This window comes from Drosophila guanche, unplaced genomic scaffold (genome assembly GCF_900245975.1).
Source record: "Drosophila guanche unplaced genomic scaffold, DGUA_6, whole genome shotgun sequence".
Lineage (NCBI taxonomy): Eukaryota > Metazoa > Arthropoda > Insecta > Diptera > Drosophilidae > Drosophila > Drosophila guanche.
This window is the reverse complement of record NW_022995743.1, coordinates 9,563,212-9,577,180: the sequence shown is the minus strand read 5'-3', so window position 1 is coordinate 9,577,180 and position 13,969 is coordinate 9,563,212. Positions and strand designations below refer to the sequence as shown.

The following is a 13,969-nucleotide window of genomic DNA, read 5'->3' as shown; positions in this document are numbered from 1 at the left end:
CGCAACACAAACATTCAAAACGTTCCGTTACAATTATGGTTTATTCAAAGACATTTCAGATTGATTAATTTAATAATTAAGATATAAAACAAAATTGTAGCCGCATTATCGCGTTTGTGAACATACTATTACAATTCCTACTATTTGAGCAGTGTTTTAGAACAAACGGTATGTGGTTGGGAAAGAGGTGACCGTCATGCGTTTAATAACTGCCGTAATGTGCTCGTGCCCCAAGGCACTGTTGATGGCGGCCAGCTCATCGTACTGCTCCCGTGTGCGCTTATCTTCAATCAGCTTCACAATGTACTTGTACATGCGTCCGTAGTGGGCATGGGCGTAGGCATGCCACAATGCAAAATGTATGGCCTTCAAGTCGTTGGCGTCCACAAACTTGATGATGTCCGTGTACACTTGGTTTATCTCGGCCAGGCGATCCTTAAGACTATCATCCAGGACAGCCAACTTGGCAATGGCTATGCCCTTCTTGCTCAATGCCTCGATGAGATTGTTTCGCTGCTTGTCCATGTTTCTGCAAGAGTTTCAAAAGCGAATTACGACATAAAATTGATCAATTTGGATCCCCTTTCACTTGACGTACGTCTTGATCTTGGCGGCATCGGAACGAGTGTCGTTCTTAAGCCCGTAGTAGGAGAGCAGCGCCTCCACATCGGTTTCCACAATCACATTATCGGCCAGCTTGATGACGCGCTCCAGGGCACTGCGCAGCTTCTTCTGTTCTTCGTTCTGTTGCTCGACATTGTCGCCCTTAGGCTTCTCGCTTTTCTGGCCATTTGTAAAGGTCAGCGGGAAAGCGGATTTCAGCTGCGCTGCCTCGATGTTCTGGATGAGCAGCAGATGGGCCTGTAAATGCTTGGGATGCGCCTCCACCACCTCGCTGTAGATCTTCTCGGCCATTTCGGGTTCTGTAAGAGAAGGCATTGCAATGATATCCCCATCCGCATAAATCTGGACTATCTCTTACCACACTTGACGATGTGAGTGCACTGGAAGTCTCGCAACATCTCGGCATATTCATCCGAATTTGTCTTCCCCTTCTTGGGCGAGACGGGACTGCCACCATTGCCCTCCGGTGGAGTGTCGGTCTGCGTGGCGACTCCATCGCCAGCAGCCGAATTTGCCGGCTGGACGGATGTGGCTGATGGCGGCGATGCCGGCGCCTTTGGCTTGGCTGTATTGGCGTTGACGGCAGCGGGAACTGCTGCCGCTGCTGCTGCTGATGCTGCCGAGTTGTTTGCAGAGTTGTTGCCGTTGCCGGATGAACATGACTTCTTCTCTGCAGGATTGAGGATGTAGCTGAACGAGTGCAGGGCCACACGACGGCCTGCCTCGTCCTTGGGGAAGACCAGATTGCCCGAGAGCCAGGAACACTGGGCCGGCAGATTGGCCTTGTTAAGCCGCTCCTGGCTAATGGGAGCCACGTACACCACTCGAGTGGATCGCCGTACTACGGCCGGCGTCAGCTTGCGCCCACCCACAATGCACTGGTTGTAGTTCTCGTAGAAGTCGAGGTTGATGAAGTTGACGAGCTTGAACGTGGCCACCAGATTGGCGTCCGCGATCTTTTCCAGCAGATCGCGCTTCTCGTGACGCACCTGCAGCCGGATGGTGTATTCGCCCTTCTCCAGCTTCGTGAAGAAATTCTGCGAGTGGGCATCGCCGGTGGCCACCAAGGCCTTATTCGCGTCGTAGAGCATCCACATCTGGGACTCAAACTCCGACTCGTACAGCGAATCATTGAAGATCGGTGCATGGAGCGACACCTCCGCCACCTTGGCCACGTTCAGACTGTACACGAAGAGGTTCTGGTACACCTGTCGTCCCTCTGGTATAACGTCGCGACTGGCGCTCAATGGCGAGATCTTTGCTTCATTGGGCTTGAGCACAACGGCGGCAGCCTTCAGTTGCAGCTGTGGCTGGATATCCTCCGCCACCAGGGCCTCGATCTCCAGCTTGTGAATGCCCTTGCCAGATTGCATGACATCTACAAAGGATAAAGGATTAATCGAAGGATAAGAAGCTTCGATGGCAAGACTCACATGCATTGGGATTGAACGCCTCAACGCCACGAAACTCCAGGCTGTACTTCAAGTGACTTTGGCCATGGTTGGACCAATACTTGGCTATGCACAGCTCCAGAATCTTGCCAGCCTTTACCTTGAAGGCGGTGGTCGTTTCATGATCCGAGCTCACGGAAATGATTTTCATGGTCTCGCTCTTGCGGCACGACTGCTTCGGCAGCAGTTGATTGGTGTGCAGGAAGAACTTGCCCGTGTCCTTGCCACGATTGGGATCGGTGATGCGCATGCGTAGCACTGCAAAAAGACGGAAAGTATTTCAGTTCGTGACGAGGCTGACCATTGTCAGGGGGATTCTTACCTGCCCAGGTGGCGCGGTCTGGCACCAAGATAAAGTCCCGCTGTATGGTATTGGGCTGGAACTCTACGCTATTGTCCCCCTTGGAGGAGGCTGGCTCGAAGATGGGCGTGTTCAGATCAGACTCCAGCACATGGGGCTGCACCACAGTCACGGGGATCTCAAAGAGTGGGCCCTTGGTGACACAATCCGTGTCGTAGGCTCGAATACTGAAAAGCAAAGGGTAATAAATTGCTGGCTGAAAGGTGGGCGTGGGAACTGCTTACACAGCGCTGTGTACGCCTGGAGGAAGTCCCGTGGGGTCGATGCGAACGACAATGGAGCGAGTGCCGTAGCTGAGATCCAGAAAGGAGCCGCACTGTGCCCAGGTCTGCGAACTTATCAGATTCAGACGCACATTAAAGTTGAACTTGTCCTTGGGATCTGCAGAGGGAGAATAACATTTAGTGGGTGCCGCTTATCGGATGCGGTATTGGATACTAACCCGTCTCCTTGTCATTGAAGAAGACCGGCTCGATGTTGACATTGAAATCGATGAAATTACGGAGTAGTCCCTGGCGAACGTGGATGCCCTTGGCCATGTTGTTGCCCACGTGAACCGAGAACCTGGAAGTGTACAGAATGTTGAATACACCAATCAGAGAACATTTAAGAGGCTAAGACCCACCGCAACATATTATCCTTGGACTGACGATGCTCCACCAAATGCTCGAAAGCCTTCTCCACATTCAGCAGACCGTGACCCTGGGCAAAGGGATCCACGTAGCTCAGTTTGGTGGCCGTCACGCTGAGGGCACGCTTAATACTATACGGGGAATACTCGATGTTCTGCTGCTTGAGCCCGGAGATGAGCAGAGCCACAGCACCGGCAACGTGCGGTGCGGCCATGCTGGTGCCATTCATCAGCTGCGACTTGCTCATGGTGAACTGTGGAACGGAGGCAATGGCTCCACCGGGAGCACAGACCGTAACGCCCTGGCCGCCATCGATGCAGGGATCGCGCGATGTCCAGGTGTACACATTTCCGGGCAGCTTTTCCCGCATCGCATACTCCGCCTCCATCATCTGGGGCGAGACATAGGCGCCCACGCCGATCAAGCTCGGCTGACTGATGTCTGGCGGTGTGCCAACGGTGCTGAGCGCTGGGCCATGATTGCCAGCGGAGGCCACCCAGACAACGCCATACTTGTTCACGATCTCGTTCATTAGGTCGCCAATGCGGCTGAAAGAGATTAGGGAGAGAGAGCAGCGCGGAGATTAAATTTATTAATGAATTAATATATATCAGACAGGTGAATGTTTGCTGTAGCGTGTTTATCTGATGTTCAGATCATAATTGTCGGAGAGAGAGGAGTGGAGTGGAGGTGTGGAGAGTGTGAGAAGAGAGTTGTGATACGTTTTGTGGGTTGCATTTACCTCGAACACCCACCAATCTTCTTTACCCTTCGACGCTTATCAGCAAACTCGCTAGAGAAACAGGCACTTTTGGGTTAGCTTCCATTAGGCCATTCGTACTCGCTTACCCGCTATTGGACCAGTTGGCATGCTCCCCGTAGCTCATGTTGATCACATCGATGCGTCTGCCCTCGCGGCACAGCTCCATAACCTTCATCATGGCACGCACCAGAGCAGTGCCCGTCTCCATGGAACCCAGGCGTCCGTCTCCAATGGTCATGGACACGATTTTGGCATTTGGCGCAACGCCATCGACGTCCCTGGAGCTGTGGTTGCCACTGGCAATCGACGAGACGTGGGTGCCGTGGGGTGAGCACATGCCCACGACTTCCAGCACATCTCCCTCATCGTGGACGTTCACGGATATCGATAGGAAGTCGTCTACGTTCTGGGTCTCGTGTGTCTTCGAGTACTCGCCAATGCGCAGGGCCTGATCCAGGTTGCCCTGCTCGGTGGTGTCGATGAGCGTCAGCCAACCGTTGGCCGTGGGAAAGAGGACACAGTCGTACGAGGTTTTAACATCGTTGTAGACCTTCTCATAGCTATTAAGCATCTCCAGCTCATAGTCTAAATTCTCTTTGATGATTTTCTTATCCCACTGCAGTTTGGGCGCTTCTCCTGAAAGCAGCATGAATATATTTCGTGCCTGCTCAAGTGAAGCCTTTGCTGGCAAACTCACCTGTATTTTGTGACTCGAATTCGGATATCTTGCGACTAGCGTTGGCCGTGGCAATCTTGTGGGGCTTGTCCCAGTGCTTCAGCTTCGCCTGGGCCACAATGTTGTCGCGCACCTTGGAAGGCACCAGATCCCCGAAGCACTTGAGTCCCACGCGAACCGCTTTGTCGGCATCCGTGTTGAGGGCCAGCAGCTCGGGACTGAGCTTCAGGGTGGTGCCCGACAAACCCTTCAGCGTTCCATTCTCATCTGGAGTGACCTTCTTCTTCATATCTACGTCGCCGCAGCCCGAGCAGTCGTAGCGCTCAATCACTTTAATCGTTTTGCCATCAACGAGCGTCTACAGAAACACACACAAGTGCATTAAGCGGAGTAATTGATGAAAAATGCAAGCTACTTTTAAAAGTGCCAACTCACCTCCAGTCCTGTGGCACGAGGATCCACACCGGAATCGAATATGGCAATTGTTACATCTTTACCGTCGTATTCGGGATACTTTTGAAGAAAATTTAGAACTCCTGTCTCCGCCTTGGGCACCAGGGCACCCGTGGGAAATGACTCGACAATTCCGCTTGTAGCCATACTCATACTATCAAATTTATTGCTGCTCTCGCTGTGCGCTCTAAATGTCGTTGTTGCTGTTTTTTTATGTGGAAAAAAAGAACAAGTGAACGAATGTTTGCTGTATAAAAATATCGATATACACAATGTCTGTTGAAAATATATTTGAGACCGGGCCAAAAGTATCATCGGTATTTTAGTGCGATAAGCGGAACGAACAAAACTTTCCAGCACTGCAGTCAAACAGCTGATTTGTCCGTGTCTGTTTTCCCGTTTGTGCAAAAAATAACAAGACACTTTTTCTTGGCAAGATGTGGTTCGAAATCCTACCTGGTGCTGCTATCATCACGGTGCTCCTGTCCGTGCCCATATACGCTACATACGGCGTGCAGAAGCTCACCCTGGGCAATGTGAGTTCGATCGCTGCCCTCTGGCCGAGCAAACCCAAGTTCTTATATAACCGCAGTTGATTGGGCACAAGACGGCATTTATTTAACATATTTTAAGCACTGCGGGATGTGCGGCTTGCTGCAAATAGTTAAAAGATGGCCGGAGCACTTTTGCAATGATTTCTAATGTTTTTTTGTACACTCCCGCAGGCCTTCCGTCGCAACATGGACGAGCGTTTCAGCCGTGTGATGTACCAACGCGATTTCCGACTGACCGATAATCCGTACTTGATGAATGTAAGTGATATTTGTTGATGAGTGTTGTTTCCATATTCTCTGCATTTTGTTGGTTAATGTTTGCATTCCATCTTGGTGTTGGTTCTATTCATTTCGCAATTTAATTTATTGTTTCTCACAATGGATCCTCGATTGATCCTCGATTCTCATTGCATTCCCATATTGCACGTTCATTTATAGTTTTCGCAGAAACAATCCTCTGTATTGAGACACCATTAATTTCCTTGCAGGGTCTCGATGCCATTCCAGATGAGAAGAAGGATTAAGTTGATCTAAGTGAAATTTCTCTAAAACTTAAGTGCAAAAGTGAATAAACGTAAAGTGCGGAAGTGAAAGATTGGTCGTTGTAGAGTTTTCCTGTAGTTTTGATTGGAAATTCCATTGCACAGTGCTATAGCCAGCCCCCCTTTTTTTCCAGGGACTTGATGCCATTCCCGATGAGGAAGAAAACAATCAAAATATCGAGCAGAGTGAAGATGATCAGTAGGATTAAAAAACGTTAAAAAAATAAAAAAATGTTACGATGTTATTGCGATTCAGAATAAAGTCAAGGGCCTCCCCTTTGGTTTGGTTTTGGCTTTTGCCGCGCATTTAACAACCCTGTTCTTGGTGGTGGAAACCACCCCTGTGAACCCCTGTGAACCCCTGTGCGTCGGTCGCCCAGTCCGTTGGCCTGGCGTCGACAACTTTTGTGGTATTCGGTGAAAAGGCGTCGTCGACGGAGAAAAACATTGCGAAAATAAACAGATTTGAGCGGCTTTTCTCACTGAAAACTTGCCAGAAAGTGGCTAAAGATTAGCTTAGGAGAGGCAGTGCATCCGCCTGGAGCTGTGTGAGATGAGTGAAGCCGCGAGTCGCTGCGAGGATTTCGTTTAGAAAGAGTGCGCAAAACAAAGCTTCGGCCGTGCATATACAGAAACGCAGCCATGGCGGCCCGGTTGAGGGTGGGAGTGGGTGGCAATGGGAGTGTGGGGTTTGCTTTGGGAATGAGGAAAATACCAAGTTTGTTGGTTTTTGTGGTTTCCGTGGGGCTTTGCGTGTTCTTTCTTACCAGCGGAGCGCACGGCAACTCCCAGAACGCCATCGAGGAACCAGCGCGACGCCACCACCAGCGCCAGCGCCACCACGAGCACGACAGGGAGCGGGTCGAGGACAACGGCTACTGTGCCCCCTACAACGGCAAGGTGTGCAAGCAGTACATTGTCGGTCAGGTGTGGTACAGCCTGGACGACCCCACGGGTGGCTGGAAGAATGAGCAGACCACCACGGCGCTGTGGGACGAACTGATAAGCGACCTCACGGGTCTGTGCCGCGAGGCGGCTGAGGTGAGCAGTCCACTGACCCTACCCAAACCCTTTCGTATTTATGTATTCCTTTTGATCTACAGAAAATGCTGTGCGCCTACGCGTTTCCCAACTGCCATGTGGAGGAGGGAAGAGCTGTGAAGGCCCCACTTTGCTTCGAGGACTGCCAGGCCACCCATTTGCAGTTCTGCTACAACGATTGGGTGCTCATCGAGGAGAAGAAGGAGCGCAATATGTTCATCAAGAGTCGGGGCTCCTTCCGGCTGCCCAACTGCTCCGCTCTGCCACACTACGACACCTCCATGCGGCGGCCCAACTGCTCGTACATAGGCCTCACCGAGATCAAGGAGTCGGAAGTTAGCTGTGAGTGTCACCCCATCCCTTAGAGATTCTTTCCCCAATAACAGCCATTCTGGTTGCTTTTGCAGACGACTGTCGAAATGGCAATGGACGCTTCTATTTGGGGACCATGAACGTGACCAAGTCGGGCATTCCCTGCCAGCGCTGGGACACACAGCATCCGCACAAGCACATCCAGCCACCACTGGTGTTTCCGCAGCTGCTCGAGGGCGAGAACTACTGCCGAAATGCGGGCGGAGAGGAGGAGCAGCCCTGGTGCTATACAGTGGACGAATCCGTGCGCTGGCAGCACTGTGACATTCCCATATGCCGTAAGTCGTGCAGCTCCCCTTAACCCTTGCCAACAGCAGCAGCTAATCTTTGGTTACTTCTTCCCAGCCGACTATGTAGATCCCAATGCCAGCGACCTGAATACGCCCATCAAGATGGAGAAGTTCTTCACTCCCTCAATGATTTTCCTGCTGGCGGGGATCGGTTTCATAGGGATCGTTGTACTCCACCTGTTGATATTGCTAGTCTACAAGCTGTCCAAACACAAGGATTACTCCCAGCCGCCGGGAGGAACTGGAAACGGAACTGGTGCAGGAGGAGCTATGGGTGGTGGATCTGCTGGCGATTGCAATGCCTCGATGCGCGGCGGCGAGTGCGGCGGCAACTTGGCCACCAGTCGGGAGACACTCGGAGGCAACACGAACACCCTGGCCAAGTGGGGCACCATCCGCAGCACTGCCACAATCCACAGCAATTGTGTGACCCTTACCACGGTGGCCATCCAGGATACGAAGGGCAAGCAGAATGCCCGTCTGGAAAAGCTGGAGTATCCACGGGGCGATATTGTGTACGTGCGTTCCCTCGGCCAGGGCGCCTTCGGTCGGGTGTTCCAGGCCAAGGCTCCTGGTCTGGTGCCCGGCCAGGATGATCTCCTGGTGGCCGTCAAGATGCTGAAGGACGATGCCAGCGATCAGATGCAAATGGACTTCGAGCGGGAGGCCTGCCTGCTGGCCGAATTCGAGCATCCGAACATCGTGAAGCTGCTCGGCGTATGCGCCCTGGGTCGGCCCATGTGCCTGCTCTTCGAGTACATGGCGCCGGGAGATCTGAGCGAGTTCCTGCGCGCCTGCTCACCCTTTGCCACCCACCAGGCACAGCCACGCGATCGCCTGCAGCTCAACGAGAAGCATCTGCTGCAAATGGCCGCCGACATTGCGGCGGGAATGCTCTACCTGTCGGAGCGAAAGTTCGTCCACCGCGACCTGGCCACCCGCAACTGCCTGATCAACGAGCACATGACGGTGAAGATAGCCGACTTCGGGCTCTCGCACAAGATCTATCTGCAGGACTACTACAAGGGGGACGAGAACGACTTCATACCCATACGCTGGATGCCGCTGGAGAGCATTCTGTACAACAAATTCTCGTTGGAGTCGGATGTGTGGGCCTACGGCATCGTGCTCTGGGAGGTCTTCTCCTTCGCCCTGCAGCCGTACTTCGGTCTCACCCACGAAGAGGTCATCAAGTACATCAAGGAGGGCAATGTTCTCGGCTGTCCGGATAACACGCCGCTCTCCGTCTACGCGCTAATGCGTCGATGCTGGAACCGCAAGTCCAGCGAGAGACCGGGCTTTGCCGAGATCAATCACTGCATTCAGCACAGCATAGCAGAGAACGAGTGCAAGGCAATGCTCTAGAGCTCCATCGAATTCAAACAACAGCAATAACTCCGTCGCGTTTCACGTCTGCAATGAATCCGTAATCCATAAATCGTAAACAGAATGCTCGTCCGTTGTCTTCCGGGACAGGCCATACAACGATTAAACATATACAGCAAGACACTCTCTAATACACACACACATATGTAGATGATTGATATATTGATATTGATTTCCCAGATCAGAGGGAAAGGCGCTGATAACTCGCAAGGAATTGATTGTCTACCATTCACTGGATGCTTCCACGTCGCAGCCTCCCGTAAACTCTGATCGGGCTCTGGGTCTTGTTTGCCACAACGAATGTCAGCCACGCCACTCAAATGGTGCGCGTACTCATATCTAGTCTGTAGATCTAAGTTTTCCATATAACCATATGTATGTAGATTGCATTTTAATGGGTTTTTACTAGGATTAAGCAGGACACTCACGACTGGCATGTGTGAGCCAGAATCAAAGTGAAGTGAATCTCCCACACATTGCATTGTGCAACACTAACAAGACACACACACACACATACACACACACACAGAGTCACCGAAGACCATCAAAACAATAAGAAATATAAAATATTTAGTGAACTGTCTACAGCAGCCCAACTTTCTTGGGACGTTTACATAATCAGAATTTATAACTAAAATGTTGAATGTAATTTGTATAAATAAACCCCACTCATAATCGTAGCCAGCTCTCCAGCCAGGCCTCAGCATGTGTAGTAGCCGTAGCTGTCGTAGTAGCAGCCGCTGTAGGATACCGGCAGGGGAATGGGCAGAGGCACGGGTAGAATGCCGCCGTATCCATATCCATATCCTCTATAGCCTCCATATCCTCTGTATCCGCCATAGCCATAGTAGGGACGGCCGCCACCGTATCCGCCTCCAAATCCAGGGCCACGACCTCCAAAACCTCCACCACGTCCGCCAAAGCCTCCGCCACGTCCTCCAAAGCCTCCGCCACGTCCTCCAAAGCCGCCACCACGTCCTCCTCCTCCTCCAAAGCCGCCACCACGTCCTCCTCCACCGTGACCACCTCCACCACCACCGTGTCCACCGCCGCCGCCTCCTCCTCTGGCCTCAGACATCTGCCATATAGCAAACAGCAGCGTCAGGCATAGCAAAATCCTCAAACTTGACATTTTTCTTGCCTTTTAGCGAACCTTTTGGATCAGTTTTTCAATTGCGACTGCGACAAAGCCCCAGCGGAACTTTGCAACTTGGACTGGCTGGGGAATATTGTTTATTCCCTTTTAATTAGGATCATCGTGATAATTTATAGAGCAAAATTCCCCCCAGTACATTGCAGATACAGATGCTGATTCTTTGTAGCAATTTATTTTTGTTGTTTTTGTTTTTGTGTTTGGATTTTACTCCTTCCTCCCGGCACGCGCTCCGCTCCGATTCACACTCCTCGATATCACAGCAGCCTAAATGATTAGGCATGAAATTCAATATGTTCCTTAACCAAATGAGAACATAAATATACAAATGGGGGGATGACCCATGGGGCTCTGAGCTGCTTCTCAGATTGCCTCGGGGCAGTTTTTGTTTTTGCTAATGATCAATCTGTCCGGATCCAGTGAGAGTTTCTTCAGCACATCGTACACCTTGGAGCGTATGTCAACTTCGAAGTCGCGATCACGCCCCAATATCCATATCTGATCGGAATGGCCGAGGGAGCCAATGCTGCCGCAGGACCAAAGGATAGCAAAGTTCTCATAGTCTGTGTAGAGCACTTGGTACTTCCCAGATCCAGGCAACAGACGGGCAATCACATCCGGAAAGCGTGTTGTAAACTAAACAAAGTACAAATAACAATGAAGAAGTTCAAGCGAAAAGGGGAAAGTCTCACCTTGAAATCCATGATGGACGATCGGCTGTTCTCGGGCGTGGCATAGCCAATATTTACATTCGGATTGCCAGTTCTGCGGAGGATACAACTTGCTTGTTAAACTACAATTCTTTGTATGGATGGTCGTAGGTCTACTCACATACGATTGATGTTCTTGATGGCCACTCCCAGCTTAAAGTTTTGGAACTTGGACTGTTCCCCCTTGCTGTACGGCTCGAACTGAAATGTGGTGCAGCCCGAAGCGATCTCTGGTAGGTAAAACGAACGTTCAACCTCATACCAATGGCCCAGAACCTGCAAATAAATATTTAATAACTATTAATTAGCTTTCAGATGGCACCTAGAACTGAGTTGCTTGCAGCTACGAATCTGAAAGTTGCGCTTGGCACGCGCTTCACCTGCGTTTCGTTTCTCTCTCGCTTTTAACTGGGTTACTACAACAACAAGTCACCGCCCTTGCGCCTCACTTCTTCCCCCGGTAGCAAACACACCATTCATTTATCAAACAATGCGTAAAACATAAACATTTTGTTGAGTTGGAACTGGTTTCTGTGGCCAGACCATCTCAAATTAAGAGCAGAGCAGCGGCGACACCGTCATCAGACCTTTGTGGCTTCTTGCAGTTCAAAGTCAGGCGGAGAAGCAAAGTCGAGTCGGCTCTGTGCTGCATCTGAATGCCGAGGCGAGGTCTTTGCCCCTGGGTCAGCAGTTTAGAGCGGGGGGAATGTGTCGCTAATGATTTTAAATTATGTTTTATTTACGCCCCTTCCAGAGCTCAATTGGATGATGATGTGCAGGCATTATGTGGCTCTCGCCGTGTAAATTATGAGAGATTATCGTTTATGCAAATCAAGGCTCAATCAATTTAATTCGTGCTGCTAAATTGAGTGTACCCCAGCAGCAAACAGTGGCACTATTGGACCTCCGTTCACAGCCAAGTCCCCATCTAATGGGGCTCTGCAATTAGTTCACTTTGTTGTCCTTGGCATGCCTATGAATGCCGTTTTTTATTGGAAGTTGTGGATTTACTTATTTTTTATTTGTATTTACAAAAAAAAACACAAGTAAGTGGCTTGTTAACCATCGGACGGACAGACCAGGCCAGGCCATCATGCTCGTAAAGCTTTTGTGTGTGTTGTGTGGCTGGTGATGTCTCCTTCTGTGAAACTGGTTTGCATTTTTACATTGGGGATGGATCGGATTTGGTGGCCTTAAATTGGTTCAAGTTCATCATTATGCACAATCCATAAAATGAAGAAAGGTCTTCGGCCGGCTTGTGCTAATTAATTGAAGATGCGACAGGTTTAAAATTGATTTTTCGAATTAAAAACATAAGCAAGTGGAAAGGGTATTTGAACTAGAGATCTTCAGATTCTACATCATGCATAGAATGCCTCCTCCAATTAACCAGCTGACATTTGCGTTATGCTAAATTCAGTTTGTAAAGATCCGCACGATGTTGAACTTACACGACTCATATTGAACTTTGGCATCGATGGATAGTTGGGGCAACGTCCAAATCCATAGGCATTAGTCTCCGCCACAAAGGTCAGCAGGAACACCAGCCCAAATGCCGATATATGGCAAAGCATTTGCTTGTCCATAATTGCTTGATTGTATTTTATTTTATTTTATTTTCCAATTTGATTTCACTTTGAATTTCTAGAATCTGGTCTGGCACTTGACACTCGAGAATTGGCACAGTTTCGATTAATGCTCCGAACTAAACCGAATAGAATTCAAAAGTATCTGAGTATTTATGTTTTGATGCTTGATGTGATTCACTTGGCTATGCACACAGCGATTTCCGTTTTGGGTGTCACTGAGCCTGGGGGCTTGGGGGAGGAACACGGTTTACTTGGCCAACGAACCTATGGATTTACATTTCCTCAAAGTACTCGTATTGGGTTCGCCCATTAATATTCCGCAAGGGAAATGTGCGATAATAAAAACGTGCTGCTGCTACGTACTGCTGGTGCTGACTGTAGGAGCCGGCTGGGCGACTTTGTGCCTCTGGACATGGATGACTGGCGAGTGCAGTCGGCAAAGAGTGAAAATAACAAACAGAAACTAGGTTGACGTATGCCAGGTGCCGTGCCTGGCCAGCAGCAGCGTTACGTAAAAGAAAAGTCCGGCCCGAGCAGTGCCAAGTGAAGCGAGCCCAGCCCCAAGTCCCCGATTCCGATTGCGATCCCAGTCCCAGCACCATACGAAATGCAGGTTTAACAGGTTGGACGACACACACAGAGCACAACACGGCCGAACGAACCGGAGGAAAATGATTGCGCATGATTTTGCGAATGAATAAAAGCGAAAATGGCCAATCAAGGAAGCGCACAGGGAAACCTGATGGCTGATGGCTGACGGCAGATGCCTGTTGCCTGTTGCACGATGCCGTCAATTGTGTCATGAAGCTAATCGAGTGCATTGCTCGATTTATGCTCGCATGCAGCGGGAGCATCAAGTTCAAGATAAGCCTCATTAGCTGCCAGAAGGAAGTAGTCCATAACTTTGTTGCAGTCACTGTGCTTGCCATTACCACATGGAGGGAATACACATTTGATGGGGCAAATAGCGACAGCCGCAGCGCAGCCGCCGCCGCCACCGCTCTGGGGCCCAATAGGAAAGTGTTAATTTCACAGTCAACACAGAAATACGCTTAAACGAATCGCACAAATGGTAAACAATAGTGGCTGTCGTTGCTCAGTTGCAAAATATTGCTGCTGCTCGAAGTCTGATTTCACTTTGTGTACGAGAGCAGCACTCGCATGCCATACATACGCACCCATGGGTGTGTGTATCTGTAAAATGCACTCGTTGTACCGCCTTTTTGATTGCTATCTCTTTGTTTACATCGTTATACGTATGTGGCATGCGTACGCGTTCTTTTCATTTGTAGTTTTATCTCGAGGTGTATCGCGCTGAGGCAGTGGACCGACCGAACCGTTGAAAGCTAATGAACGGAAATTTAAATTGAAC

General features: G+C 50.1%; 5 protein-coding genes across 8 annotated transcripts; 2 read left to right on the top strand and 3 right to left on the bottom strand.

Annotated features, from left to right (window-relative positions):
* Positions 1-22: 22 nt before the first annotated feature.
* On the bottom strand, positions 23-5,189 carry LOC117585607 (tripeptidyl-peptidase 2). 2 transcript variants are annotated; one of them, XM_034275161.1, is made up of 12 exons: positions 4,943-5,189; positions 4,529-4,865; positions 3,918-4,467; positions 3,811-3,861; positions 3,062-3,616; positions 2,879-3,000; positions 2,661-2,817; positions 2,398-2,603; positions 2,058-2,333; positions 983-2,002; positions 599-923; positions 23-529 (listed from the first exon to the last, which is right to left on the bottom strand). In XM_034275161.1, exons 1-12 carry the CDS (start codon positions 5,111-5,113, stop codon positions 157-159), a joined length of 4,143 nt encoding a protein of 1,380 aa, XP_034131052.1. In that variant the 5' UTR covers positions 5,114-5,189; the 3' UTR covers positions 23-156. The 2 variants fall into 2 exon arrangements, with proteins under 2 accessions (XP_034131052.1, XP_034131061.1); XM_034275170.1 differs by lacking the exon at positions 3,811-3,861.
* Positions 5,190-5,318: 129 nt separating this feature from the next.
* LOC117585664 (NADH dehydrogenase [ubiquinone] 1 alpha subcomplex subunit 1) lies at positions 5,319-6,362 on the top strand. Of its 2 annotated transcripts, none has more exons than XM_034275263.1 (3): positions 5,319-5,496; positions 5,686-5,772; positions 6,191-6,362. In XM_034275263.1, exons 1-3 carry the CDS (start codon positions 5,398-5,400, stop codon positions 6,257-6,259), a joined length of 255 nt encoding a protein of 84 aa, XP_034131154.1. In that variant the 5' UTR covers positions 5,319-5,397; the 3' UTR covers positions 6,260-6,362. The 2 variants fall into 2 exon arrangements, with proteins under 2 accessions (XP_034131154.1, XP_034131164.1); XM_034275273.1 differs by lacking the exon at positions 6,191-6,362 and adding an exon at positions 6,003-6,107 and having other exon boundaries at positions 5,323-5,496.
* Positions 6,363-6,457: 95 nt separating this feature from the next.
* On the top strand, positions 6,458-9,825 carry LOC117585629 (tyrosine-protein kinase transmembrane receptor Ror2). Its single transcript, XM_034275206.1, has 4 exons — positions 6,458-7,097; positions 7,160-7,439; positions 7,505-7,747; positions 7,815-9,825. The coding sequence occupies exons 1-4, from the start codon at positions 6,699-6,701 to the stop codon at positions 9,122-9,124; spliced, it is 2,232 nt and encodes a 743-aa protein (XP_034131097.1). The 5' UTR covers positions 6,458-6,698; the 3' UTR covers positions 9,125-9,825.
* A 20-nt stretch (positions 9,826-9,845) lies between these two features.
* On the bottom strand, positions 9,846-10,277 carry LOC117592512 (acanthoscurrin-1-like). The gene has a single exon (XM_034286356.1). The coding sequence runs from the start codon at positions 10,275-10,277 to the stop codon at positions 9,846-9,848; it is 432 nt and encodes a 143-aa protein (XP_034142247.1).
* Positions 10,278-10,538: 261 nt separating this feature from the next.
* Positions 10,539-13,959, bottom strand: LOC117585652 (apolipoprotein D). Of its 2 annotated transcripts, none has more exons than XM_034275242.1 (5): positions 13,776-13,959; positions 12,460-12,713; positions 11,130-11,284; positions 10,991-11,063; positions 10,539-10,934 (listed from the first exon to the last, which is right to left on the bottom strand). In XM_034275242.1, the coding sequence occupies exons 2-5, from the start codon at positions 12,592-12,594 to the stop codon at positions 10,662-10,664; spliced, it is 636 nt and encodes a 211-aa protein (XP_034131133.1). In that variant the 5' UTR covers positions 12,595-12,713; positions 13,776-13,959; the 3' UTR covers positions 10,539-10,661. The 2 variants fall into 2 exon arrangements, with proteins under 2 accessions (XP_034131133.1, XP_034131142.1); XM_034275251.1 differs by having other exon boundaries at positions 13,844-13,959.
* Between the last annotated feature and the right edge of the window lie 10 nt (positions 13,960-13,969).

Excerpts from the sequence above, each read along its gene's own strand:
- LOC117585607 (XM_034275161.1), bottom strand. The coding sequence starts at position 5,113 with ATGAGTATGGCTACAAGCGGAATTGTCGAGTCATTTCCCACGGGTGCC. Across the intron at positions 2,334-2,397 it reads AGACCGCGCCACCTGGGCAG|TGCTACGCATGCGCATCACC; the intron begins GTAAGAATCCCC and ends GTCTTTTTGCAG. Across the intron at positions 2,003-2,057 it reads GGCGTTCAATCCCAATGCAT|ATGTCATGCAATCTGGCAAG; the intron begins GTGAGTCTTGCC and ends TATCCTTTGTAG.
- LOC117585629 (XM_034275206.1), top strand. The coding sequence starts at position 6,699 with ATGGCGGCCCGGTTGAGGGTGGGAGTGGGTGGCAATGGGAGTGTGGGG. Across the intron at positions 7,098-7,159 it reads TGTGCCGCGAGGCGGCTGAG|AAAATGCTGTGCGCCTACGC; the intron begins GTGAGCAGTCCA and ends TTTGATCTACAG. Across the intron at positions 7,748-7,814 it reads CTGTGACATTCCCATATGCC|CCGACTATGTAGATCCCAAT; the intron begins GTAAGTCGTGCA and ends ACTTCTTCCCAG.
- LOC117585664 (XM_034275263.1), top strand. The coding sequence starts at position 5,398 with ATGTGGTTCGAAATCCTACCTGGTGCTGCTATCATCACGGTGCTCCTG. Across the intron at positions 5,497-5,685 it reads AGAAGCTCACCCTGGGCAAT|GCCTTCCGTCGCAACATGGA; the intron begins GTGAGTTCGATC and ends ACACTCCCGCAG. Across the intron at positions 5,773-6,190 it reads ATAATCCGTACTTGATGAAT|GGACTTGATGCCATTCCCGA; the intron begins GTAAGTGATATT and ends CTTTTTTTCCAG.
- LOC117585652 (XM_034275242.1), bottom strand. The coding sequence starts at position 12,594 with ATGGACAAGCAAATGCTTTGCCATATATCGGCATTTGGGCTGGTGTTC. Across the intron at positions 11,285-12,459 it reads CAAAGTTCAATATGAGTCGT|GTTCTGGGCCATTGGTATGA; the intron begins GTAAGTTCAACA and ends ATTTATTTGCAG. Across the intron at positions 11,064-11,129 it reads ATCAAGAACATCAATCGTAT|AACTGGCAATCCGAATGTAA; the intron begins GTGAGTAGACCT and ends TATCCTCCGCAG.
- LOC117592512 (XM_034286356.1), bottom strand. The coding sequence starts at position 10,277 with ATGTCAAGTTTGAGGATTTTGCTATGCCTGACGCTGCTGTTTGCTATA.